This window comes from Mesoplodon bidens, assembly GCF_964165515.1.
Source record: "Mesoplodon bidens genome assembly, chromosome: X".
Lineage (NCBI taxonomy): Eukaryota > Metazoa > Chordata > Mammalia > Artiodactyla > Ziphiidae > Mesoplodon > Mesoplodon bidens.
Window position 1 is genome coordinate 76,662,707 of NC_138163.1, and position 27,774 is coordinate 76,690,480.

At 37.9% G+C, this 27,774-nt stretch overlaps 2 protein-coding genes across 8 annotated transcripts in view; one reads left to right on the top strand and one right to left on the bottom strand.

Annotated features, from left to right (window-relative positions):
- ATRX (ATRX chromatin remodeler) overlaps positions 1 to 27,774 on the top strand; it is a 237,956-nt gene that overhangs the window by 91,048 nt on the left and 119,134 nt on the right. For all 7 annotated transcript variants that reach the window (XM_081222784.1, XM_081222780.1, XM_081222782.1 and 4 more), the window contains 5 exons: positions 8,195 to 8,328; positions 8,782 to 8,958; positions 15,639 to 15,732; positions 23,234 to 23,336; positions 24,908 to 25,126. In XM_081222784.1, coding sequence (XP_081078910.1) covers positions 8,195 to 8,328; positions 8,782 to 8,958; positions 15,639 to 15,732; positions 23,234 to 23,336; positions 24,908 to 25,126 — 727 coding nt within the window. The remainder of the gene's footprint in view (positions 1 to 8,194; positions 8,329 to 8,781; positions 8,959 to 15,638; positions 15,733 to 23,233; positions 23,337 to 24,907; positions 25,127 to 27,774) is intronic.
- LOC308609053 (histone H2AX-like) lies at positions 13,878 to 14,561 on the bottom strand. Its single transcript, XM_081222531.1, has one exon. The coding sequence runs from the start codon at positions 14,469 to 14,471 to the stop codon at positions 14,022 to 14,024; it is 450 nt and encodes a 149-aa protein (XP_081078657.1). The 5' UTR covers positions 14,472 to 14,561; the 3' UTR covers positions 13,878 to 14,021.

Here is a 27,774-nt window from a genome sequence, read left to right on the forward strand (position 1 = left end):
GAAAGTTTTACAATAGATTTCACCATTATTTATCTTTTCTGTTTTAAAGTTATAATAGCTTTTGAGGTCATTTAAAGAACTTAGTCATGTCCTGAATATTTTAGTACGTGTGAATAAATAAGTTTCTGTTATTTTAGTGTACTATTATGTAGTATCATTCATATTTGAAAGTAAATGTATGCTGTTGTGAGACAGAGTGGTCTAACTTGTAAAGTAATTTCTATTTAATTGCATTTATTTAATAAACAATTACAAAAATTATAGGTTGAATAACAGGTTAACTTTTATGATTTTTTGACTGAGCTTTTTAGAAAAAAATAAATAGTGGACTAACTTTATACTTTCAGTTTTGTATAACTGAGAATTTACTTCAAATTTCATAGCTTAGACTTTATGTACTTTTTGAAAGGGAGAATAATAATATCAAACGGTTTGTCAGGTTGTTTAAATTATACACGTAATTTTAAAGTCATTTATTCGAATGTGCCATTATGTTAATGTTGCCTTTCAAATACCTGTTAGTTATGTTTTAAATTGGTTCTTTCATTGAAAGGATATATATATATATATATATATATATATATATATATTTTTTTTTTTTTTTTTTGGCAGTACACGGGCCTCTCACTGTTGTGGCCTCTCCCGTTGCGGAGCACAGGCTCCGGACGCGCAGGCTCAGTGGCCATGGCTCACGGGCCCAGCCGCTCCGTGGCATGTGGGATCTTCCCGGACCGGGGCATGAACCCGTGGCCCCTGCATGGGCAGGCAGACTCTCAACCACTGCACCACCAGGGAAGCCCTGAAAGGATATTTAATGTCCTATATTTTAATACCTGCACTGTGAATTAGCCTCAGTCATAAGATGGTACTGTATTCAAGTTCAACAGTGATAGTGTTGAGGATTATTAAACCAGGCTTTTCTTTAGGGGTTGCATACTGAAACAGTCACTGAAGAAACCATTCCTCCCAGAAAAGAATTATTTTCAGAATATTCTTTATTTGTATTTTTTACAGGGCGTGGAAAATATTTAAAACTGAGCTTTTAAGAGGAAAAAACTAGTTTGCTACATTTTTTTCTAAATCAGCATTCTTTTTTTTTAATCCCAATTTTGTTTAAAAGCTGAGGTTTTTATATGGATACCTTCTCCTGCCACACACATACATTTACTTTATAGTTGAAAAATGCTTAGTTGGGTCTACTAATACTGCATAATTTTTCTCATAATTTCTCTCTCAGTGGGGCTAAATAATTTTTTTTTCATTGAAGCAAAATTTGATTTGGAAATTGCTTAAAGAAATTACCCATTGTTAATAGAAGTTCTGCTTAATTATTGTGGGACTACACTGTAGCCTTCAAATTTTCCAAGTATTTTATCATTTGGTAATACTTTGCTTTTCAGACTGGAAAACATGCAAATGATTATTTTTTTCCCCTACTAGCTCGGTGTAGGTATTCTTTTGATGCAGGCTCTGTGCTGTTAATCCAGCATATTTTTGGAAGTGATTAATGATTCCTGGATATTGTTCATGCTAATAAAGATATTTGATAATTGTTTACCTGATTTCAGCAAAGATTAATGGCATGAGTATATCTCACGTTCCTTTGACATATGACTTTGGTTTCTATTTTAAACACTTTTCCAAATGTTCATCTTCTATACGTGTCTTTATCTGTTGTCTATTCAAATTTGCTGAATCTGGAATAATTTTTTTCTGTGAATTTTTTTTCATGGTGGTCCTATTTGGTTAGCAAAATTGCTTTAGTTCTCCTTTTTTGGGCTTGAAAAACAAAGGTAGCATTTTAAATGAGTATTTTACTTGTTTCATGTTTGAGTAAGGGTTTTAAATGTCTGGCAATTTTAAGGTAATTCTTTTTCAAATTTACTTTGTCTTTATAATGCAGGTAAGTATTGTAAGTCAAGTATAATACAGGTGTCTAGCCACTGGATAGGATCTATTTGTAGATATCTAAACTGGTTACAGTTGCCACCAGCTCTCTTTTTTATGCTAGAATTCCCAGCAAGGAAAGAAATATGGTCATTAGTGGTGATCTCTCTGCTTAAGATATAAATATTATGTTCAGCCTTCCATTCCTATTCTCTATTCTTTGGTGATATTGTAATGGGACTTTTAGATAATGAGAAAAAGCACCCCCCCAAAAAGGAGAGTTTGGATTTTTCTAGTGTTAGCAAAAAAGGTTCATTTTTCTGACTATATCGTCTTTGTCTTTTACTTTGAATTTTTTTTTTTTTTTTTTTTTTTTTTGTGGTACGCGGGCCTCTCACTGTTGTGACCTCTCCTGTCGTGGAGCACAGGCTCTGGACGTGCAGGCTCAGCGGCCATGGCTCACGGGCCCAGCCGCTCCGCAGCATGTGGGATCTTCCTGGACTGGGGCACAAACCCGTGTCCCCTGCATCGGCAGGTGGACTCTCAACCACTGTGCCACCAGGGAAGCCCTTTTACTTTGAATTTTAAAAATAAAATTGAGACACATAAGTCTTTGTTTTTACTTTTCAGTTATAAAAATATTGAACTATTTAGTATGATCTTTAGTATGACCAAATTTTCTAAATTTATATCAATGTTAATAAATTTTTTCTTGTTAAAATGTCCTCTAAAGCTGGCTTAGATTTTTACATAAAATCAGGGAATACACATTTTGTAATTTGAGCCCATGTATAAATTGTTAATAAACTGTGGGTTCTTAATTTCATACAGCTTTTATTTTCCTTCTCCTAAGACTTTTTAAAAAAAGTTATTTGATATTGATTTTAAGAAAACAGTGATGTTTTTCATTAACTGCAAACATTGTAGAACATGTGACTTAAAAAATAGTTTCATACTGTTGTTCAGCTTTTTGGTTATTTAGGGACTTCATCATTATCTCATGAATAGCACTGTCTTTAGGTGCAGATCATTATGCCTTGGTTATAGTTTTTCATAGAAATGTTTATATCAAGATACTAATTTTGGGGAATTCCCTGGCGGTCCAGTGGTTAGGACTTCATGCTTTTACCACTGCAGGAGGCCCAGGTTTGATCCCGCAAGCTGAGTGGCGCCGTCAAAAAAAAAAAAAAGATATTAATTTTGAACCAAGGAGTTGAAAAAAAACACTAATACAGATTTTGAAGATGAGGAATTCCATTGTAATTCTGTGTTTTTTTTTTTTTTTTTTTTTTTTGCCGTGCTGTGCGGCGTGTGGGATCTTAGTTCCCTGACCAGGGATTGAACCCGTGCCCCCTGCATTGGGAGTGCAGAGTCTTAACCACTGGACCACCAGGGAAGTCCCCGAAATGTTTTATTTTTTATTCTCAACCTGAAGTACGTAGCATTTGTTAAAACAAAGCCTCCCTCCCTACTAGAAGAATGTGTGTTCCTCACAAAAAATATTCAACATTTTTTGGACTGTAGTCATTTGAATCGTTTTACATATCAACCTTTTATATATGGTATGATGTTTTAGTACTACAGTTACTTAGGCAGTTGTTTTTTTTATCTCGAAACTTATAATCTTATTCAGAATTCTCTGTTTTAACTATTGTGATATTGTGCACAGAATGTAAAAAAACAATTTAAAATTTTGTCACCTTTGTGTATGGATGCACAGTATTTTGGCCTTCTAAAAATGTATTTTTCATTTAGCAATTTTCTTCAGGCCTGTTTTCAGAACCTCTTAAAAGATAAAGCAGTAGATTGTAGGATGTATTCAAGATGACCTGTCAGTACATTTTAGAGATGGTGCATACTGGACGAAAGATGTTTAGAACTCTTTCAAAAAAATGTTTTTTAATCAAAACTTGAATTCTTTCATTTCTAAATCAGTGAAATACAGATAACTTTAAGAATGTGACCTTAGTGTATTGCCCCAAGCAGTCATTAGCACAGTAGTAGTGAATGAGTAGAGAATATAGCACTGGCATAGTAAAATTAGTAGCAGATTGGGATTCAGGATCTTAGGTACTACTCCTGGCTTTGCCACTAACTAGCTTTGTTTCTTTGGCCAAGTTATTTCCCCTCTCTAAGCCTGTTTCCTCATCTGTAAAATGACAGAATTGGACCCTAAGGTCCCTTCTTCTAGCTCTAACATTTTGTGTTGCTTTTGTAATGGCTGTTTCTCTACAATTCCCTGGTGCAAGATATCTTTCTCTTGATCACTCCTTTCTTAGAGCTCATGTTTTGAATTCTTGATTTACCTACCAGCAAGAGGCAGTTTACTTTCTTTTCCTGTTTGAGTGCTTAAACAAGAGGCATTACTGATTTCCTTTCTAGACAGGATCAGAATTACTAAAGGCTTTCTTGGGTCTCTCTCTCTCTCTCTCTCTCTCTCTCTCTCTGATTGCTTGTTTGTCTTTGCATTGTTGGGCTCATTCCTTATTTTAGTTTTGCTTTATTTTAGTAGATGAAGGTGGAAGGTGTAATAAGGCATTATCTTATCTTGGTATTCATTATGTGATTTAGAAGACTTAGCTTGTTCTGAGTTTTGCAGTTCTTTTATTTATTCTTTCATGCACCAGTTCCGATCACTGTTTGTTTGTGGGTTTTTACCCTCCCTCCCATATTGTTTTGCTTTCTTCCCCTCTCCCTTCCCTCCCTTTCAGGAAAATGGAGGAGTGGCTCCATTACTTCCGGCTCTGCCCAGGTTTTCTGCCACAAGAGTGGCACAGCCTGTGCCTCTAATGCTTCTGATAGAGTCGTGACTGCTTTGGATGCTACACCTGCCCCAAGATGTAATGTTGAGCATTGAGATTCCAGGGGCAGTGCCTTGTTGCCTGGATGATTTTCTCAGAAACGTCCTGGAAAGCCTCAAGAAAGGAAACTTCCGAGCAAACAGAATCAACTAGGGATCATGACTATACATCCATCACATGCATACCAGCACGGGTCCAGCCGAGGCCTCCAAAATGATGCTTTGCCAGCCTCAGCTAGTTCTCAAGTGATGATGTCCTTGAAGTCTCTGTGGCCTGTGACTCAAGAGTTAAGGTAGTGGAGTTTCCCTTAAAGCATCTCACAGCAGGCTTTGTAGATGGGACACATCTCACCTCAACATGTTTGCTGAATACTCAGGTTGAAGGTCAGCCTCAGCCCTTACTTAGGTCCTTCAAATTAAGTTCTAATTTTGAGGTGTCGGCTATGCGATAGGCTAGGTGTATGATACAGTAGGTCTTTGACATATTGGACATGAGCCATCAGCCATAATTTATGCAAAATAATTTAACTTTATTATTCTTTTTTTTTTTTGTGGTATGCGGGCCTCTCACTTGTGGCCTCTCCCGTTGCGGAGCACAGGCTCCGGACACGCAGGCTCAGCGGCTATGGCTCACGGGGCCTAGCCGCTCCGTGGCATGTGGGATCCTCCCGGACCAGGGCACGAACCCATGTCCCCTGCATAGGCAGGTGGACTCTCAACCACTGCACCACCAGGGAAGCACAACTTTATTATTCGTTTTAGGGCTTAATGTATATGGCTATACATTAGGCTTTCCTTTGCTCAAAAGGTGTTAGAGGGCAAATTTAAAACATCTTAGTGAGGTAAAGCTTAGGGAGTCTCTATCACTCTATAACTGTCAGTTTGGAGAAAAATGAGCATTCTCTGAAGTCTGTAAATTTTTTTGCTTCTAAAGTATCTGTGATTGTTCTATATATTATGGTCTCACTGAAGGTTGTTGATAAATCAATTAATTCTTCATTATGTGGATCTCATTTTATTTTCCATGACTTACGTGATTTTTTTTAGTTGGTATAGAATCTTATTGTTTTATATATTTCATAGTTCTTCTTCATGTAAGTCTAGAACGTTAGTATTTGTAGGTTTACGTATTTTGACTTTCCGTTTAGTAGACGTATTAGGAGTCTATAGTTTGAAAGAAGAAATGTTATGTGGTTTGTTAAAGTTAACAACCAAGTCTTTACAGATTATACGGAATTTAAGACATTTTTTGAACGTGTAAATACAAACAAATCAGGTGATTGAACTAAACTTTAGAGTAACTAAATTAATAATTGTATTTTTGTTGGCTATTATTGTACCACCCAAATGGGTATATAAGATCTTGTAACTGCAAGTAAACTATGTTTTTCTATTTGTAACCTATTATCCAGTGCTTCACATTATATGCACACTCGAGCACACACACACATTTATTCATTCCAAAACAGTGGTTTTACTCAAACTGGCTTGAGAAAGTTCTTCCTTGTTCGTGGGAAATGATAATGTGCTGTGTATGAAAGATGATTTTAGAGTTTTTCCAGAAAGATGCTTTTAAGAAATTTAAAGAACCACCCTTTATTTTGAAACTGTTTCCTAATTTGTGGAGGGTGTGTTTGTTTATTTTTTTATTTTATAAAATGATAAAAGTAAATGATATTTGGGTTTAAATTTTTTTCTTGACAAAATGAAAAGTTGGCAACACTATATTAGTCCCCGTTTTTAAAATGTTTACCGTGTGCAACCGAAGTCAGCAAACCACTGATGTAGAAGTTTAAGAGCAACGAAGACTTTATTGGTCAACTCGAGTAGGGTTTTTTTTAATTTTTAATTTTTTTTGATGTGGACCATTATTAAAGTCTTTTATTGAATTTGTTACATTATTGCTTCTGTTTTATGTTTTGGTTTTTTTGGCCGTGAGGCATGTGGGATCTTAGCTCCCCAACCAGGGATTGAACCCGCACCCCCTGCATTGGAAGGCGAAGTCCCAACCACTGGAACACCAGGGAAGTCCCCAACTCCAGTAGGATTTAAATTGGAGTGACCTAACTTTAGCAAATCAAGTTGGAAACCCTCAGAAAAGCTAACTCATCTGTGGTTTCCTCTTGCAATTGGTAACTCTCTACGTTGTCTAAATATTCCTTATCTGTTTAGGGGGGAAGTACCAAAGGGCATATAATAAGCATTTATGGAAGTGATTAGCTATTTTGTTTGCTTCAGTCTGTTTAGGTGTCTTTGTTATATATCTTTGAGTATAAATAGCAAAGAACAATGTATCAAATAAAGTTAAAGCATTAACATGCATTAACATCTCCTACCATTGAATGTATTCTTGATTTAAATGTGAGTGCATGCTAAGAAATAAAAAGAGGAGTTTCAAATCCAAAAATAACAAAGGTTCCATAATTCCAGCTGCAAGTTTTTGACTGAGCTAGAGTCATTCTTGACTGCAGAGTAGATGTTTATCCACATAGAAATTAGTTCATGGAAAACCAAGAATCATGTCAACTTTTGAGCCTTTCTGTAGGGTATTCCTTTGTTACTGTGATTTATGAATTTATATCAAAAGGTGCAAAACACCTCGTCTTGCACAAAAACTGCTTTTATCTTACACTTTCAGATGTCTTCCTTTAGTGCAAACATGGCGATTTTTTAGGAATATATTTTATTTTAACATAAGATGGTATTAAAGAATTATTTTCTCATGCTTTTAGCAGTTGATTTTTTCATTAGCAAATTGGTCTTTGAGGAGCATCTTGAAAAATTTGATATGTTTGAGGCTAATGCACTATCTACTTCTTTGGAAAGTGGAAACTCATTTATGGTAATTTTTGTTCTTTTAACTATGTATGTGGTTAATAGCACTCTTGCCCCTTCTCTGCCCTAGTTTGAATATTATTAGGGATTTTTGATTGCTTCACTACTTATGTGTTTTATTCTTTCCTTTGGTTAGAAGAATTTATGAAGCAAATTGAAATTTAAGGACCAAAATATTATCCACTAGTTTGAGGTACTGTTTCACAATAAAGTGGTTTATTACACACTGATTTTCTAAGAATATGTTTTGCTGTTGAATAAATCCTCTCATGTGGAGTTCAGTGTTGGAATGCCATTTGTCTGAATGAATTGATTTACCTTTGTGGGCCTGTCTTGATATTGTAGTTGTTGGATGGTGGCAGCAGAGCAAGTGTAGGATTGGAAAGTTATCCAGCATGAAGTTAGAATTGGTCAAAATAGTTAGTAGAAATGTCCCTGAGATTTTTCACTATATTGCAGAATTGTATAGAACTGGGAGAAAATCAGTGCTAAGAGCATTTTCAAAAATTTTGGTTGGTAGTTTAGGTTAAAATATGGTTTTGATAGACTTTTCTTTATAATAAAAAATCTATTGACACATTTATTTCTATTTTGATACACATAATTCTTTTTGTTTTTAATTTGTTACACTTCACCACCAAATATATAGTTTTTATTGTCTTTTTACTCAAGAATTGCCAAGAAGATGCTTTTAGAAGAAATTAAAGCCAATCTTTCCTCCGATGAGGATGGATCTTCAGATGATGAATCAGAAGAAGGGAAAAAAAGAACTGGAAAACACAGTGAAGAAAATCCTGGAGATGAGGGTGAGCTCCCCAAAGAGAAGTATAGGATGTCATAATTATTTGACCAATTCAGGCTTTGAAGACTGTCTGACCATGAAATCTCTTAACACATGCATTTGAAGTTTATTAAAATATTGAAAACTTTACTACCTTTACTCCGTTTGAATATCTGGTAATAATTGTGCAAGTTTTGTCAGTTACTGCCAATAAACAGATGATTTTTAAAGGAAAATATTTTTTACCTTTAAAAAATCTATAAATGTATACTGGTGATATTTAATCAATATTTAATAATAGTGATAGATCAAGGTTGATGTATGAGATAGCCTGTTATCACCAATGCAACCCAGATAAGTACACAGCTCTGATCAGTTCCATAAATCATGGTAATTGTCAACAAACAAAATATGTAGTTTTACAACATTTTAAAGGAAAAAAGGCTGAACGTTTTACTGATTTGTTTTCTCCATTTAGAAGCAAAAAATCAAGTCAATTCTGAATCAGATTCAGATTCTGAAGAATCTAAGAAGCCGAGATACAGACATAGGCTTTTGAGGCACAAGCTGACTGTGAGTGATGGAGAATCTGGAGAAGAAAAAAAGACGAAGCCTAAAGAGCACAAAGAAGCCAAAGGCAGAAATAGAAGGAAGGGTAAGACATTTTAATTCTGATAGCAAGGAACATACTGGTTTTATAAACTAAGTATAGTTGTGAAATTTTAGCCTATTGGCTCCAACAATTGACCACCTATATTAGGTGAGTATCAGCACACTGACAACAACTCTTCTGAGAGTGAAGTAAAGAATTTAGAGTGGGAAGATAACCCAGAAACTTGAGAGATGACACAAAGACTATTTTTGACCTTTAGTAGTCATATACATTTAGATTATAAAGACAAAGAAAAATGACAATAAATAAAATATGCATTAAAGTTATGTAGAAAATATAAGACTGCCTGTAAGTGCAGGAAGAAATAATGAGGAAAGATAGAACATACAATTAATTTGGATAGATTTATGCAAGCTTATATGTAAAACTTCAGCCAGATTAAATTTTTATTACATTAAAAGTCTGAGACCTTCTGCATTGAGTTACTTACATGTTTCCAGCGTCATGGTAAACATCGAGGATACAAATGAATAAGGAAATCATTGTCTTATGTGATGGTTTTCAGCCTGACTACACATGCAGATAACTTGGATTTAAAAATATTCCTATGGCAGGGCTCCACCCCAAGCCAATTACAGCATAATTGGTGGTGGTGGGACCTGTGTATCCATATGTTTTAAGAGCATCTCTGATACGATTTTGATATATACCAGGTTTGGCAGTCATTGGTTTAATAAGAATTATTGACATTAATATTATAAGAAATTATAGTATCATGAGGGTTGTCTTGTATAACAGAGGTATTGTAAAGTGTGACACTGAGAGGATTTCTTTAGCTTCTTGGGGGCTAGGGGTTATCACCAGAGAAGACTTCACAAAGATGAAGAGTCTCACCCAGCAGATCGAGTTCTAAATGGGGAGCAGGTAGATGTGTTGTGAAGATTTATAATACAAGCAGGGAAAAAAATTTAAAAGCCTCTGCAAATTGTTTAGCACATGGTGGAGGAGATGCAATTAATGTGGTATAGCTGGAGTATAGGAGGGAGTAGGGAAAGGAACAGCAGGAAATTAGGCTGGGCCAATAAGACAGAGACCAGATACTAGAGACCTTTGTAAGCCTGTGTTTCTCAAACTGAAGTACTTGGCAGTGGACTCATGGGTATATCAGGCTATAGAGTAAACATGGTACATCTCTTTGGTGTGTTCATTTTACTTGAGAGTTGGCGGAGAGCATTCTTATATTAAGTAATTACATATATTGAGCAATTAAATGTGAAATTTTCCTGAGAATTTCGGCTAACAAGAAGTTTAAAGAAAGTTTTTTCTTCTTTGGGGCAGATTCTGAAGACTTTACTACCCAATTCCTGTTGGGCAGATTAACTCTTCTTTGCCACTAGGAATAAGAAAGCATTTTTGGAAGTGTCTGAGAAGTATAGTAGGCTCTATAGGATGGAGAGCCATTGAAAGGTTTAAATTTTTTTTTTTAATTTTAAAAATTATTTTTATATCATAGCTATATTGAGACATAATTCACAAACCATACAGTTTACCAGTTTACAGTGTACAATTTGTTTTTAGTGTAGTCACAGAGGAGTGCCACCACTTTTTAAAAAACTTTTTATTTAAGGTATATATACAGAAAAGTGTGCATTTCATAAGTGGATAGCTTGAGGAACATGTATGGCACCTCAAGACACAGGACATTCGTTACCAGCACTCAAGAATCAAAACTTCAGCACAACCACTCATTTTTTCCATTGAAAGATTTCAACCAAGGTTGTAATATGTTCAGATTAGTTGCCTGTTATTCTGTGAGACTGAAGGCTTTGAATCCATTTGAAGGATATTGCCATAGTTGATGTCAAGTGTGGTTGTTCTGGTATATGTGTAATAGTGAGATTACCCAGTGGAGCTGTAATGTTGTACAAATAGAGGGCTAAGGAAAGAATCTTGGAATCCCGAACATTTAAAGGGCTAAAGAGCAGCAGCTATCCATTAAAGAAGAGGAGGAAGGTACCCCCCCACCCACACATATACTTAATATTTCATGGATATTTTCATGTAAACAAATAAATAATAGTACCTCATTTTGTGAATGCTATTCTCATAAATTTCTTTGCAGCCTGAGTACAAGCCAGTCTTTCAGATTCTATAAAGGAACTGAGTGATTTAGCATGTTACATAACAACATGATTTCCTGTGCATCTTCAACAAAAGGAGAAATACTGATTTTGCCTCTGAGGCTTAGCTCAGGAATATAGAGTCCTTTAGTGGGCTAAATACATTTGAAATGCTTTATTGAAACACAAGTTTTCTGTGACCTGTGTTTCCATTGTCCTCTTCTGTGGGTAACTTATTATCCAGCTGTTTTTTTTTGGTTCGTTTGTGTAGAAGGGAGTAAACTAAAATCCCATCATATTAATTTTTCTAATGTAGGTTATGATCATAGTGATTGATACTACATTTGGAGTTGCATGATTTTCCAAGTTTTGCAAACTCTGGTGTCCCTGTATTGTCTGGAAACTTAATGTTGGGCAATGGGGAGAAATCAAAAGCTAATAGCTGAATTATAATATTAAATCAAGTGTAGTATGTGGATTTCAATTTTCACCTAAATTCAAAAAAAGTTATAAAAGTTATTTTGGTGATAATTTCAAAAGTGTAGTTATTGATTGCCTTTATAGTAGATGATATTAAAATTGCTGTTATTTTTCTCATGCATTATAATGAATGGTACTAAGTTATGTAGGACAGTGTCCTTATGCTTAAGGGTTAGCTGTCATGATATCAGCACTGAATTTCAAATGGTTCAGTGCAAAAAAGGGTGTGTATATGTTTAGGGAGAGATAAAGCAAATGTGCTAAACTTAACAGTAAGTGAATTTAGGAGAAGGGATACATTCAAAAATTCTTTAAAACTTTTGGTGGGTTTGAAAATTTTCAAAATAAAATGTTTGATGAAAAATGAATACTAGACTTAAAATTGTATTTAATTACAGGATAAATTTGTGCGTGCATGTGGACACCTGTGTTCTCCCAAATTCCCAGTTGCTTAGCAGTTCTTTTTTACTATTGTTTTTTTTTATTCTGGTAAAATATACATAACATAAAGTTTTAACCATTTTTAAGTTTTTGAAGTAATTCAGTGGCATTAATATATTCACGTTGTTGTGCAACCATTAACACTATCTGTCTCCAGAATTCTTTCATCATCCCAAGCTGAAACTCACTAAACAATAATTCCTCATTCCCCTCTTCTCCCATAGCAAGTCTTTATATTATTTATGCTTGCCTATGTTTTTTTTTAGATAGAATAGACCTTTGATTCTGAGGTCAGCTCATGATATTCTAAAAAATATTTTATTTTGAAATAATTTTAGATTTATAGAAATGTCAGAAAAATAGTGTGGAGTTCCTATATACCCTTCACCCAGCTTCCCTAATTTAATACCTTATACTTATTACAGCACAATAATCAAAACCAGGAAATTAACATTGATGCAATACTATTAGTTCAACCAGGGTTTGACAGACTACACCTGTAAGCTAAATCTGACCTTCTGCCTTTTTTTTTTATAAGTAAAGGTTTATTGGGGCACTGTTATACTTATTCAGTTACTGCTTTCATGTGTTTACAATGGCAGAGTTGAGTAGAGATGAGTGGTTGCAGCAGAGACCATATAGCCTACAAAGTTGAAAATACTTACCGTCAGACCTCTGACCTCTGATGTAAACTATAGATTTTATTTGGTTATCATTAGTTTTCCCACTGATGTTCTTTTACCACTTTGGAATCCATTCTAGGATCCCACATTGCATTCAGTTGTCTCCTTAATCTACTCCAATCTGTGACAGTTCCTTTGTCTTGTCTTTCATGACCTTGATGCTTTTGAAGTCTATTATCAGTTATTTTCTAGACTGTCCATCTATATATATTTGTCTAGTGTTTTCTCATGGTTAGATTTAGGTTATTAGGCATTTTGACAACAGTACTACAAAAGTGATATTGAATCTTTCTCAGTGTATCGTACCAAGGGTGTATAATGACAATATGTCTTATTACTGGTAATGCTAACCTGATTTAAGTTGCTTAAGTTGGTGTCTGCTGGATTTTTCCACTGTAAAAAAAACTATTTTTCTGTTCATATTTAATATCTTGTGGGAAGATACTTTGAGACAATGCAAATATCCTGTTTCTCATCATACTCATGCCCACTAATTTCAGCATCTAACTGCCTGAGCAGTTTTTTTTTTTTTTAAAAGAAAACAATCCTTTAATAAACAAAATTAGTCCATCTGAAACTCCCCAATACCTAAAGTACTGTCTTGGATGGGTTAGCTGCAAAATTCCAGTTCCGAGGCCAACGGCGACTCAGTCCAGATGGGGATTAACGGACTAGTGCTGGTATCTAGGTGCTTGGCTTGCGGAGCGGACCCGCCGGGAGGGGCGCGGGTCCAGGGTCAGGACTCCCGCAGCCCCCACGCCGCCGGGACCCGACACCGGGGGCGATGCTCACGCCGCGAAGTGTGTCTTCCGGGACGCGCACAGGCCTGCGAGTGGAGATGGAGGGAGCGCGGACGTGCAAGGCTCGGGATCCGGCAGCAAAGGGCGTCCCGGGACAAATGAAGTGACCGACTGACTCCGCCGCCGCCGCCGCCGTCAACCGAGTCTCGTCCGGAGCACCGGGCTGGTGGGGAACGCGCGCGGCCCCGCCGGCGGCCGTCCGCACCGACTCACCTTCCCCGCCACGCGCCCCGGCCCTGCGTCAGCGCGGCCGGCCCAGCCTTCTAGAAGGTGCCGCGGCCTCCCTGCAGCCCATCAGCATTCGGGGGCCAGGCCGGCCGAGTCACGAGCTCGCTCCTGGCACCGAGCGGCGTTCAAACGGCCGCCCTCCGCCGAGCCACGGCTGGAGCGAGCCGCGCGGGGGAGGGACAGGCCGCGCGGCGGCGGCGGCGGGGCCGCGGAGGGGGCGAGTGCGCTGCCGCCCGGCCCGGAGCCCGACGGGGCCCAGCTCTTTCCGTGAGCGTTGTGGTGGCCCTTAAAAGGGCCTTTGTGGTGGCGAGGGGAGGGGCCGGGCGGCGGCGGTGGCGGCGGCGCGGGCGCCCTCAGTACTCCTGCGAGGCCTGGGTGGCCTTCTTGCCGCCCGCGGGAGCCTTCGGCCCCACGGCGGCGCTGGTCTTCTTGGGCAGCAGTACGGCCTGGATGTTGGGCAGGACACCTCCCTGGGCGATCGTCACGCCGCCCAGCAGCTTGTCGAGCTCCTCGTCTTTGCGGATGGCCAGCTGCAGGTGGCGGGGGATGATCCGCGTCTTCTTGTCGCGGGCCGTCTTCTTGTTGTCGCGGGCCGCGTTGCCCGCCAGCTCCAGGATCTCGGCTGTGAGGTACTCGAGCACCGCCGCCAGATAGACCGGCGCGCCGGCGCCCACCCGCTCGGCGTAGTGTCCCTTCCGCAACAGCCGGTGCACGCGGCCCACGGGGAACTGGAGGCCCGCTCGCGACGAGCGCGACTTAGCCTTGGCGCGGGCCTTACCGCCTGTCTTGCCGCGGCCCGACATGCTGCGCGAGGTAGAGGAACGGAGAGGAGGGCTGCTCACGAGACTAAGGCACAGCCGTCCGCCGCAGTCCAACTGCTGCCTGAGCAGTTTTTACTGTGATGTATGTTTAAGTGGTGATTTTCAGTTTCTTTCATTACTTCTAGGAAGAGTTGTTTCCCCCTGTTTATTTATTTATTCCATTGCTTATATTAATATGGACTTATAGATAGATATTTATTTTATTCTATGAGTTATAATCCATTTGTTCATTTTGTTGCTCAGATTGTTGCAGCTTTGCTTATTGGGAGCTTCTCAAGTTGGATCCTGTGTCCTTTGAATATATCCCCATCATTTTTTGAGCACTGCTTTACTTTCTGGCACCACAAGATAGTCCAGGCTCATCTTATATTTTCCCTGCCTGGCTTCCTCTGGCCAGAAAGATATGGGTATTCTCCTGGGGTTTCAGATGCCTGTGTCTTAGTGGCAGTTTTGGTACAGAAAAATAAAATTTTGGAGAGAAAAAATAAAATTGGGGATTCACCTTATATTCTTGTGATATGCAGAGCTCTGCTCCTTTTCCCAGTGCTGTGGCTAGAAATGCAGTCCTCCCAGAGTTTTGCTGTCAGCAACCTCTGCATAGTTTTGGAATTCAGCCAGCCTTCCTGTCAAAACCAGGAAAGAAAGGAGGAAAAAATAAAACACATGACATTCACGTCCCTCCACAGTTTTATGGGGATCATTATTCAGGTTTTGATTTCAGTCCCTAGTCTGTCTGCTCTTGTTTCCTTTTCACAGTTCTTAGGTTGTTATTTTATGTGTTCTGTCTGTAGTTTTTAGTTGTCATATGGCAGAGGGTCTGTAATCACACTTATTCCACCTTGGCCAGCCTACTTTGCTTGTTTTAAATAACCAGAATTCTTTTATTGACAGGCAATTTCTCATTTTGTCAATTCATATACAATTAATACATATATTATAATGTAGAATCATAATTTTATAACCATAGTTGGATTTCACTTGAATTTTTTATAAATACCATTTGTGTCATTAACTGGTCTAATCTATATGACATAATATGTACTACAGATATTATTCTCATAATACTCTAAGTTTTAATGTGAAGTTATTGACAAATTGCATTTCTATTGGGAAGTATTTAATAACTTTTAATATATATTTTTATTCAAGTGAGCAGTGAAGATTCTGAAGATTCTGATTTTCAGGAATCAGGAGTTAGTGAAGAAGTTAGTGAATCTGAAGATGAACAACGGCCGAGAACACGGTAAATATATAGTATTTTCTAAAATTTTAGGAATTAATCTGAATAACCATGCTTCAAATTATTTGTAGAAAGTTTGTTGTTACTAATAAAGTAAGATATTTAACATTTTGATTTGAAACTAATTATTAAAATTATTAATTTAAAAATAGTATGTATAAACATACTATATATACTTGAATTGTATGTGCTAAATTAGGTGGACTTTCAGTGTGCAAAAACACTCTTAACTGTAACTTTTCGTTGTTGTGGTGAGAAGTTGTAGTAGGTAAGAGGCTCTGTAGACAAACTACTGCACTCTAACTCCTGGCTTTACTACTTCCTGTTTGTATGAATACTCTGTGCTTCAGTTTGCTGATCTGTAAAATGGGGGATTACATTATTATTTACCTTATTGATGATTGTGGGCATTAAATGAGATGGTGCATGTAAAGGACTTATAATAGTGCCTATTTGGTAATTAGTAAGTGCTCCATGAATGCTAATTATTGCTCTTTGTAGTACTACTAGTATTATAGTAATTAAGATGTGTTTGTGGCCTGCACTGGTGGCACAGTGGTTGGGAGTCCGCCTGCCGATGCAGGGGACGCGGGTTCGTGCCCCGGTCCGGGAGGATCCCACATGCCGCGGAGCGGCTGGGCCCATGAGCCGTGGCCACTGAGCCTGTGCGTCCGGAGCCTGTGCTCCGCAACGGGAGAGGCCACAGCGGTGAGAGGCCCGCATACCGCAAAAAAAAAAAAAAAAAAAAGATGTGTTTGTTCTCTCAATATACATAGCTACTGATCTAGATTACAAGTTATTTAAAATTATGCTTCCTTCTTAGCATAGTATTTTAGATAATAATAACTGTTCTAAGAAATTTTTTATTTCCTCCAGAATAATATGATACTTCTATCAACTTATCAATTTGTGTTTGTGTGAGTGTGTATATGTATATCTACATAGCTGTTTGCACTTGTAAATTTTAAAACATTTGAGGTTGTTTTAGATTAATACCAGGTTGTGCCTGGAGTATAGTAAAATACTGTACTTCAGGGAAATATAAAATAACAATAGGATACAGTGAGAATTTTAAAGCACTGAGATGGAATTCACATAACACAAAATTCACTATTTTAAAGAGTAGAATACAGGGATTTTTAGAATATTCACAAAGTTGTGCATCTACTACCACTATCTAATTTCAGAACATTTCCATCATCCCAGAAAGAAATCCTGTACCCCTTAGCTGTCATTTCCCATTTTTCCTGCTTCTCATCCCCTGGCAAAAACTAATCTATTTGTGTATGGATTTACTTATTCTGAACATTTCATATGAATAGATTCGTAAATATGTGTCTTTTTTATGAATGGATTTTCTCAGTTAGCATAATGTTTTCAGTGTTTATCCAGGGCTGTAGCTTGTTTCAGTACTTTATTCCTTTTTAAAAAAATACTTTATTGAAGTATAGTTGATTTACAATGTTGTGTTAATTTCTGCTATATAGCAAAGTAATTCAGTTATCCATATTTATATTCTTTTTTGTATTATTTTCCATTATGGTTTATCACAGGATATTGAATATAGTTCCCTGTGGAACTTGAATATAGTTCAAGTAGGACCTTGTTGTTTATCCATCCTATATATAATAGTTTGTGTCTGCTAATCACAAACTCCCAGTCCTTCCCTCCTTCACCCCCTCACTCCCCCTTGGCAGCCACAAATCTGTTCTCTACGTCTGTGAGTCTGTTTCTGTTTCATGGATATGTTCATTTGTGTCCTATTCTAGATTCCACATATAAGGGATATCATATGGTATTTGTCTTTCTCTTTCTGACTTACTTTGCTTAGTATGGTAATCTCTAGGTCCATCCAAGTTGCTGCAAATGGCATTATTTCACTTTTTTGATGACTGAGTAATATTCCACTGTGTGTCTGTGTGTGTCTCTGTGTGTGTGTGTGTGTACACACACCACATCTTTATCCATTCATCTGTAGATGGACATTTTAGGTTGTTTCCATGTCTTGGCTATGGTAAAAAGTGCTGCTAGGAACATAGGGGTGCATGTATTGTTTCGAATTATAGTTTTGTCTGGGTATATGCCCAGGAATGGAATTGCTAGATCATATGGTAACTCTAATTTTAGTTTTTTGAGGACACTCCGTACTGTTTTCCATAGTGGCTGCACCAATTTACATTCCCACCAACAGTGTAAGAGGGTTCCCTTTTCTGCACACCCACTCCAGCATTTATTATTTGTGGACTTTTTAATGATGGCCATTCTGAATAGTGTGAGGTGGTACCTCATTGTAGTTTTGATTTGCATTTCTCTAATTAGCGATGATGAGCATCTTTTCATGTGCTTTCTGGACATCTGTATGTCTTCTTTGGAAAAATGTCTATTTAGATCTTCTGCCCATATTTTTGATTGGGATTTTTTGGTGTTTTTATTGAGCTGCATGAGCTATTTGTATATTTTGGAGTTTAATTCCTTGTCGGTCACATTGTTTGCAAATATTTTCTCTCATTCTGTGGGTTATCTTCTCCTTTTGTTTGTGGTTTCCTTCACTATGCAAAAGCTTTTAGGTTTACTTAGATCCCATTTGTTTATTTTGGTTTTATTTTCATTATTCTAGGAGGTGGATCTGAAAAGATATTGCTGCAAGTTATGTTGAAGAGTGTTCTGCCTATGTTTTTCTCTAAGTGTTTTATAGTATCTGATCTTACATTTAGGTATTTAATCCATTTTGAGTTTATTTTTGTGTACGGTGTTATAGAATGTTGTAATTTCATTCTTTTACATGTAACTGTCCGGTTTTCCCAGCACCACTTATTGAAGAGATGGTCTTTTCTCCATTGTATATTTTTGCCTCCTTTGTTGTAGATTAATTGACCATAGGTGCATGGGTTTATTTCTGGGCTTTCTGTCCTGTTCAAATGATCAATATTTCTGTCTGTGTGCCAGTACCATGGTGTTTTGATTACTCTAGATTTGTAGTATAGTCTGAAGTCACAGAGCCTGATTCCTCCAGCTTCGTTTTTTTTTCTCTCAGGATTGCTTTGGCTATTCAGGGTCTTTTGTGTCTCCATACAAGTTTAAAAAATTTTTTGTTCTAGTTCTGTGAAAAATGACATTGGTAATTTGATAGGGATTGACTTGAATCTGTAGATTGCCTTGGGTACTACAATCATTTTGACAATATTGATTCTTCCAATCCAAGAACATGGTATATATTTCCATCTATTTTTGTCATTTTTGATTTCTTTTATCAGTGTCTCTTGTGATTTGATGACACTCTTTAGTGTTGTGTTTGGATTGCTTTTTCTTTTTTTGTGTGTATCTATTGTAGATTTTTGATTTGCAGTTACCATGAGGTTTTGATATAGCAGTCCATATATATACAAGATTGTTTTAAGTTGCTGGTCTCTTAATTTCCAGAGCATTTCCAATATCCTGCATTTGTACTCTTCTCACGATTGCTGATTTTGACATCATATTTGTGAGTGGTTGACTTCCTACCCTCACTGTATGTTTGCCTTTACCAGTGAGCTCTTCCATTCATAATTTTCTTGTCTCTAGTTGTGGTCTTTTCTGCCTAGAAAAGTTCCTTTAGCATTTGTTATAAAGGCGGTTTTTTTTGACATGTTTATTGGAGTATAATTGCTTTACAATGGTGTGTTAGTTTCTGCTTTATAACAAAGTGAATCAGTTATACATATACATATGTTCCCATATCTCTTACCTCTTGTATCTCCCTCCCTCCCACCCTCCCTATCCCACCCCTCCAGGTGGTCACAAAGCACCAAGGTGATCTCCTTGTGCTATGTGGCTTCTTCCCACTAGCTATCTACATTACGTTTGGTAGTGTATATATGTTCATGCCTCTCTCTTGCTTTGTCACAGCTTACCCTTCCCCCTCCCCATATCCTCAAGTCCATTCTCTAGTAGGTCTTTGTCTTTATCCCTGTCTTACCCCTAGGTTCTTCATGACATTTTTTTCTTAAATTCCATATATATGTGTTAGCATACGGTATTTGTCTTTCTCTTTCTGACTTACTTCACTCTGTATGACAGACTCTAGGTCTATCCACCTCATTACAAATAGCTCAATTTCGTTTCTTTTTATGGCTGAGTAATATTCCATTGTATATATGTGCCCCATCTTCTTTATCCATTCATCTGATGATGGACACTTAGGTTGTTTCCATCTCCGGGCTATTGTAAATCGAGCTGCAATGAACATTTTGGTACGTGACTCTCTTTGAATTATGGTTTTCTCAGGGTATATGCCCAGTAGTGGGATTGCTGGGTCATATGGTAGTTCTATTTTTAGTTTTTGAAGGAACCTCCATACTGTTCTCCATAGTGGCTGTACCAATTCACATTTCCATAAAGGTGGGTTTTGTTGTATTGAATTCCCTTAACTTTTGCTTGTGTGTAAAGCTTTTGATTTCTCTGTTGAATCTGAATGAGAGCCTTGCTGGGCAAAGTATTCTTGGTTGTAGGTTTTACCCTTTCATTACTTTAAATATATCATGCCACTCCCTTCTGACCTGCAGCATTACTGCTGAAAAATCAGCTGATAACATTATGGGGATTCCCTTGTGTGTTTTTTGTTGCTTTTCCCTTGTTGCCTTTAATATTTTCTCTTTGTCTTTAATTTTTGTCAATTTGATTAATATGTGTCTCAGCATGTTCCTCGTTGGGTTTATCCTGTGTTGGACTCTCTGCACTTCCTGGACTTGAGTGTTTCCTTTCCCACATTAGGGGAATTTTCAGCTCTTATCTCTTCAAATATTTTCTCAGGCCCTTTCTCTCTCTTCTCCTTCTGGGCCCCCTATAATTTGAAAGTTGGTGCATTTAATGTTTTCCCCGAGGTCTCTGAGACTGTCCTCCTTTCTTTTCACTCTTTTATCTTCATTTTGTTCTGTAGCAGTGATTTACAGGAAGCTGTCTTCCAGCTTACTTATTCATTCTTCTGCCTTATGTATTCTGCTATTTTGAAAAATATATATATATATTTATTTATTTTTGGCTGTGTTGGGTCTTCGTTGCTGCATGCGGGCTTTCTCTAGTTGCGGTGAATGGGGGCTACTCTTTGTTGTGGTTCTTGGCCTTCTTGTTGCAGTGACTTCTCTCATTGCGGAGCACGGGCTCTAGGTGTGTGAGCTTCAGTAGTTGCAGCATGTGGGCTCAGTAGCTGTGGCTCGCGGGCTCTAGAGTATAGGCTCAGTAGTTGTGGCACATGGGCTTAGTTGCTCCACGGCATGTGGGATCTTCCCAGACCAGGGCTTGAACCCGTGTCCCCTGCATTGGCAGGCGGATTCTTAACCATTGCACCACCAGGGAAGTCCTTATTCTGCTATTGATTACTTCTAGTGTATTTTTCATTTCACTTATTGTGTTGTTCATCTCTGTTTGCTCGGTCTTTAAATCTCCTAGCTTTTTGTTAAACTTATTTCTTGTATCTTCTCAATCTGTGCCTCCATTCTTTTTCTGAGATCTTGGATCATCCTTACTATCATTAACTCTGAATTATTTTTCAGGCAGATTGCCTATCTCCACTTCACTTAGTTGTTCTTCTGGGGTTTTATCTTGTTCCTTCATCTGGAACATGTTTCTCTGCCATCTCATTTTCTCTATCTGTGTTTGTGTTCTCTGTTCAGCAGACTGCAAGATTGTAGTTTGTCTTGCTTCTGGTGTCTGCTCTTTGGTGGGTGAGGTTGATCCAGGGACTTGTGCAGGCTTCCTGTTGGAAGGGACTGGTGCCTGCCCACTGGTGGGTGGAGCTGGGTCTTGTCCCTCTGATGGGCAGGGCCATGTCAAGTGGTGTGTTTAGCTGTGGGCTCAGCGGGACTTTAGGCAGCCTATCTGCTGATGGGTGGGGCTGTGTTCCCACTCTGTTGTTTGTTTGGCCTGAGGCATCCTAGCCCTGGAACCTGCAGGCTGTTGGGTGGGGCCAGGTCTTGTTGCCAAAACAGTGACCTCTGGGAGAGATCTTGCTGATGAATATTCCTTGGGGCCTCCACCACCAGTGTCCTTGCCCCCCACAGTGAGCCATAGCTGACCTCCACCTCCCCAGGCGACCCTCCAAGACCCACAGGTTCATCTGATCCAGTCTCCTATGGAGTCACTGCTTTGCCCTGTGGCCCAGTGCACATGAAACCTTGTGCGTGCCCTGCAAGAGTGAAGTCTCTGTTTCCCCCAGTCCAGTGGAGCTCCTGCTCTCATGCCCCGCTGGCCTTCAAAGACAAATGCTCTGGGGTCTTCTCCTACTGATGTCAGATCCCCAGGCTGGTGAGCTTGATGTGGAGCTCAGAAGTCTCACTCCTGTCAGAGAACCTCTGTGATATAATTATTTTCCTGTTTTCCAGTCGCCCTCCCAGCCAGTATGGGATTTGATTGTGTGGCGAAAGCACCCCTCCTCTCTCTCAGTTGTGGCTTCTTTGTCTTTGGATGTAGAACATCTTTTTTGGTAGTTTCCAGTTTTTCTTGTTGATGGCTGTTCAGCAGTTAGCTGTGATTTTGATGTTTCTGTGAGAGGAGGTGAGCTCAAGTCCTTCTACTCTGCCATCTTGTCTCTTCCCTCCTACCTAAATCCTAGAGTAAATTTCTAAAAGTGACATTGTTGGGTTAAAGTTTTGCAATTTTAGGACTTTTCATATGTATTTTCACACTGTCTTATAGAAGTCAATTTTTTTCTTCCCCCAGCAGAATATGTAAATAGCCATTTCCTCACTCTTTCAACAATAAAACAGTGAGCAGTCTATTAACTACAACGTATATCTTAGGGGAACTACAATCCATTTTGAGTTAATTTTTCTATATGGTGTAAGATAGGGGTCCAGATTCATCCTTTCGCATGTAGATATCCAGTTGTCTGAGCACCATTTGTGAAAAGACTGTTTTCCTTATTGCATTGTCTTGACCCCCTTGTGGAAAATCAACTGGCCATAAACCTAAAGTTTTATTTCTGGACTCTCATTTCTCTTCCATCGATCTGCATGTCTATCCTTTATGCCAGGAACATACTGTCTTTATTAATGTAACTTTGTATACCAGTTCCTAAGCGCAAAAATACATTTCTCACCACAAATTGTTGTTACTGTTTTTGTTTTAATTTGTGTGAGCTGATATGAAGAAAATCATATCTAAGTTTTGTAATCTGTTTTTTTTTTAATTTAAAGAGATGGTGAATATTTTTCATGTGTATATTGGCCATTTATATTTCTAAAGGCCCTCCATCCATCTTATTACTCATATGCTAAACCTTCCCCTTGAATAACTTAAAATGTCGATTGGATATCTGTTTGATTTTTTTAATCTTTATTTTTTTGATCACTGGATTTCAAATTAAGGGTTCTCCTTTTTGAACCTAGTGAAGTTTTTTTTTGGCTCTTTGTTTTTTCCTTTATCTTTTTTAGGAATGTACACACAGGTAAAGCAGTTCTAAAATAGTTCATAATTTACTTAAGGAAATTCATCGTGAAGTATTTTATTTTGTATTTTAAATATTCTTTAGGTCTGCAAAGAAAGCAGAGTTGGAAGAAAATCAGCGAAGTTATAAACAGAAAAAGAAAAGGCGACGCATCAAGGTTCAAGAAGATTCATCCAGTGAAAACAAGGTAGTAAATAATGAGATTTACTGTGTGTGCTTGGAATTATAACTGGTACAGTAGACCATAGTAAATATGTTATTACATCTTCTGCATTCCATTCATTAGTTAAATTCTACTCATTTATTTACATTTTAAATTTTGTGGAAGAATTGACTTACTGAATGTATAAATATGCAGAAGTATTAACTTTGATATATTACCAATTTTTTTCTTTTCCTTAACTGAATCTAATGGAAGTTTTAAGCTGTTCTAATTCATTATTTACATTCTTAGGGCTATAGACTTGATGTGAAGTATTCTGTCTGAAGACATAAAACATAATGACTCATATGTGATTAAATTTCTTTTACCAGTGAAGTCAGTCAATTTAAGTTTCTTGTATAATATATAAGCAGAATTATTTGGAGTACAAGTTCTCTGTAATGTTTTGTCAATCCTATTCTCTTTTGGGGGGAGTTCATTTTTTTAATGAACCTTTTAACCATTTCTAACATGCAATTCAGTGGCCTTAATTACATTCATAATTGGGAACTCTGTACCCCTTAAATGGTAACTCCGATTCCCACCTATCTGCAGCCCCTCATAACATCTAATTCTAATTTCTGTGTCTATGAATTTGCCTGTTTTAGGTATCTCATACAAATGGAATCACACAGTATTTGTCCTTTTCTGTCTGGCTTCTTTCATTGACATAATGTTTCCACAGTTCATCCACGTTGTAGCATGTGTCAGAATTTCCTTTCTTTTTATGGCTGGATAGTATTCCATTGTATGTGTATATCACTTTGTGTTTATCCATTCATCTGTTGATGGATGTTTGGGTTGTTTCTACCTTTGGCTATTTTGAATATGCTGCTGTGAATGCGGGCGAGTCCCTGCTTTTAATTGTTTCGGTTATAATCTGAGAAGTGGAATTGCTGGATCATATGGTAATTTTGTGTTTAACTTTTTGAGGAACTGCCACACTGTTTTCCCAATGCACCAGCCTTCCAGTTTTTCTACATCCTCACCAACACTTTTTATTTTCTGTTTTTTTTAATAGCCATCCTAATGGGTGTGAGTTAGTATCTCATTTGTGTTTTTTTTTTTTTTTTTTTTTTCTTTCTGCGGTATGCGGGCCTCTCACTCTTGTGGCCTCTCCCGTTGCGGAGCACAGGCTCCGGATGCGCAGGCCCAGCGGCCATAGCTCACGGGCCCAGCCGCTCCGCGGCATATGGGATCCTCCCAGACCGGGGCACGAACCCGTATCCCCTGCATCGGCAGGCGGACTCTCAACCACTGCGCCACCAGGGAGGCCCTCATTTGTGGTTTTGATTTAAATTTCCCTAATGACAAGTGATGTTGAATATCTTTTTATGTGCTTATTGGACATTTCTATGTCTCCTTTGGAGAAATGTCTGTTCAGTCCTTTGTCCCCTTTTTAGGGTTGTTTTTTAATACTCTTCTATATTACAAAGTATAATTCTGAAGCTTTTCAGTACATTTCTTCCACCTTTTCTTGGTATGTTAATTGGAATATCAAGTGGACAAATTAGAAAACTTTATAGTATTAACCTTTGATCATTTAAATTCCATAGAGTAATTCTGAAGAAGATGATAAAGAAGAAGATGAAGACGACGAAGAAGAAGAAGATGAAAATGATGATTCCAAGTCTCCTGGAAAAGGCAGAAAGAAAATTCGAAAGATTCTTAAAGATGATAAACTAAGAACAGAAACACAAAATGCTCTTAAGGAAGAGGAAGAGAGGCGAAAGCGTATTGCTGAGCGGGAACGTGAGCGAGAAAAATTGAGAGAGGTAAACCAATTTTTATTTATGCTTTTTTTTTAAATATGACCTTCATAGATTCATAGATATACTTCAGTATTTCAAGAATAGGATGTTGTAATCAACCACAGATTTTTAGTTACAGTTACTTTTTCCTATTAGCAATATTTTATGCAACTAATAAATCTTCATTAGGTTATATGAATTAGGTACAGGAAAGAGTTGAGATTCTTGATCACCAGAGTGATTGTGTTTTATTTGAAGTAGAAAAATGTTAAGAGGTTATTGCTTAAATCCATAAAACATTTCAATTTTTTGAATAAACTTTTTCTTGTAAAAAATTTTAAGCACAGGTACAGGCAGAAGGAATAGTGTTATAAATCTCCATGTATCCATTACCCAGCTCCAACAGTTACTAGCACATGGCCAGTTTTGTTTAATCTATTCTTTTGCCTTCAGATTATTTTGGAGAAGTCTCGGAAATCATATCATTTTGCTTATATATAGTTCAGAATATATTGTTGAAAGATAAGGACATTTTAAACATTACCACAGTGCCATTATTACACTTAAACTTTAACAATAATTCCATAATATCATCAAATATCCAGTTAAAATTCAAAATAATTTCATTTTCCTCACAAACATAATAGTGGTTTTGAAAATAGTTGGTGTGAATCAGGATCCTAAGAAAGTCTCACTACATACTGTGTTGAATTTGGATACTTATTTTTATGTTTATCCTTAAGCTAATACCACACTGTCTTGATTACTGTAACCTTATAGTAAGTCTTGAAATCAGATACTGTAACTTCTACAATTTTGTCCTACTTTTTTATTTATTTTTTAAAACTTTTATTTATATATTTATTTATGGCTGTGTTGGGTCTTCATTGCTGCGCGCGGGCTTTCTCTAGTTGCGGTGAATGGGGGCTACTCTTCGTTGCAGTGTGCGGGCTTCTCATTGTGGTGGCTTCTCTCATTGCGGAGCAGGGGCTCTAGGCGTGTGGGCTTCAGTAGTTGTGGCACATGGGCTCAGTAGTCGTGGCTCACGGGCTCTAGAGCACAGGCTCAGTAGTTGTGGTGCATGGGCTTAGTTGCTCTGCAGCATGTGGGATCTTCTCGGACCAGGGCTCGAACCCGTGTCCCCTGCCTTGGCAGGCGGATTCTTAACCACTGCTCCACCAGGGAAGCCCTGTTCTACTTTTTTAGAGTTGTTTTGGCTCTACTCAATTATTTGCATATTGTTTAGTATCCTATTGTCAATTTTTAACAAGAATCTTCCTGGAACTTTTATTGGGATTGTGTTGGATATTTAGATTAGTGACATCTTAACAGTATTTTGTTTACTGTTGCATAAATATAGTATATTTCTCCATTTATTTAGTGCTCCTTTTATTTCTCTTAGCAATGTTTTATGCTTTTCATTATACAAACCTAGCACATATTTTGCTAAATTTATCCCTAAGTAATTTATATTTTCTGATGTCATGGTAAATGAAATTTCAAGTGATTTAAAGACCTTGTGTTCTGTGACCTTGCCAAATTCTCTTACGAGTTCAGGTAGCTTTTTTTGTAGATTCCTGAGGATTTTCTACATATTCAGTCATGTTGTCTATACACAGAAACCATTTTATTAATTTCTTTCAAATTTATTGTTCATTTCTGTTTTTAAATTATAAAAGGATAGTTAATTTTTTCAAATGCTTTTCTTTTTATAAATTTCTTTCTTTCTTTTTTTTTGGCTGTGTTGGGTCTTCGTTGCTGTGCGCAGGCTTTCTCTAGTTGCAGTGAGCGGGGGCTACTCTTCGTTGCTGTGTGTGGGCTTCTCATTGCGGTGGCTTCTCTTGTTGCAGAGCGGGGTCTAGGGCACGCAGGCTCAGTAGTTGTGGCTCACAGGCCCTAGAGCGCAGGCTCAGTAATTGTGGCCCATGGGCTTAGTTGCTCTGCAGCATGTGGGATCTTCCCAGACCAGGGCTTAACCTGTGTCCCCTGCATTGGCAGGTGGATTCATAACCACTGTACCACCAGGGAAGCTGTCAAATGCTTTTTAATGTATATGGTGATCTAGAAAATTAGTCTTGCATTGCTAGAATAAGCCTTGCTTGGTCATGGTATATTACTCTTTTTATATATTGTTGTATTTCTTTTGCTATATTGTTTCAACAGGAGTTTTACCTCACTGTTAAGGAGACATGTTGGTTTGTAAATTCCTTTTCTTGTAATATCTTTCTGTTTTTGCTATCACAGTAATACTGTTCTCATGTAAAATGAGTAGGGAAGTGCTCTATCTCTTCTGTTTTTTTTTTTTTTTTTTTTTTTTTTTTTTTGCGGTACACGGACCTCTCACTGTTGTGGCCTCTCCCGTTGCGGAGCACAGGCTCCGGACGCGCAGGCTCAGCAGCCATGGCTCACGGGCCTAGCCACTCCGTGGCATGTGGGATCTTCCTGGACCAGGGCACGAACCCGTGTCCCCTGCATCAGCAGGCAGAATCTCAACCACTGCACCACCAGGGAAGCCCTCCTCTGTCTTCTTAAAAGAATGTTTGTAAGATAGATATTATTTCATTCTTAAATGTTTGATAGAATTCTCCAGTGAAGCTATTGGTCTGATGTTTCCTGAGTTTTTAGAAAATTTTAAACAGATTCAGTTACTTTAATAAATGTAGGGCTATTTA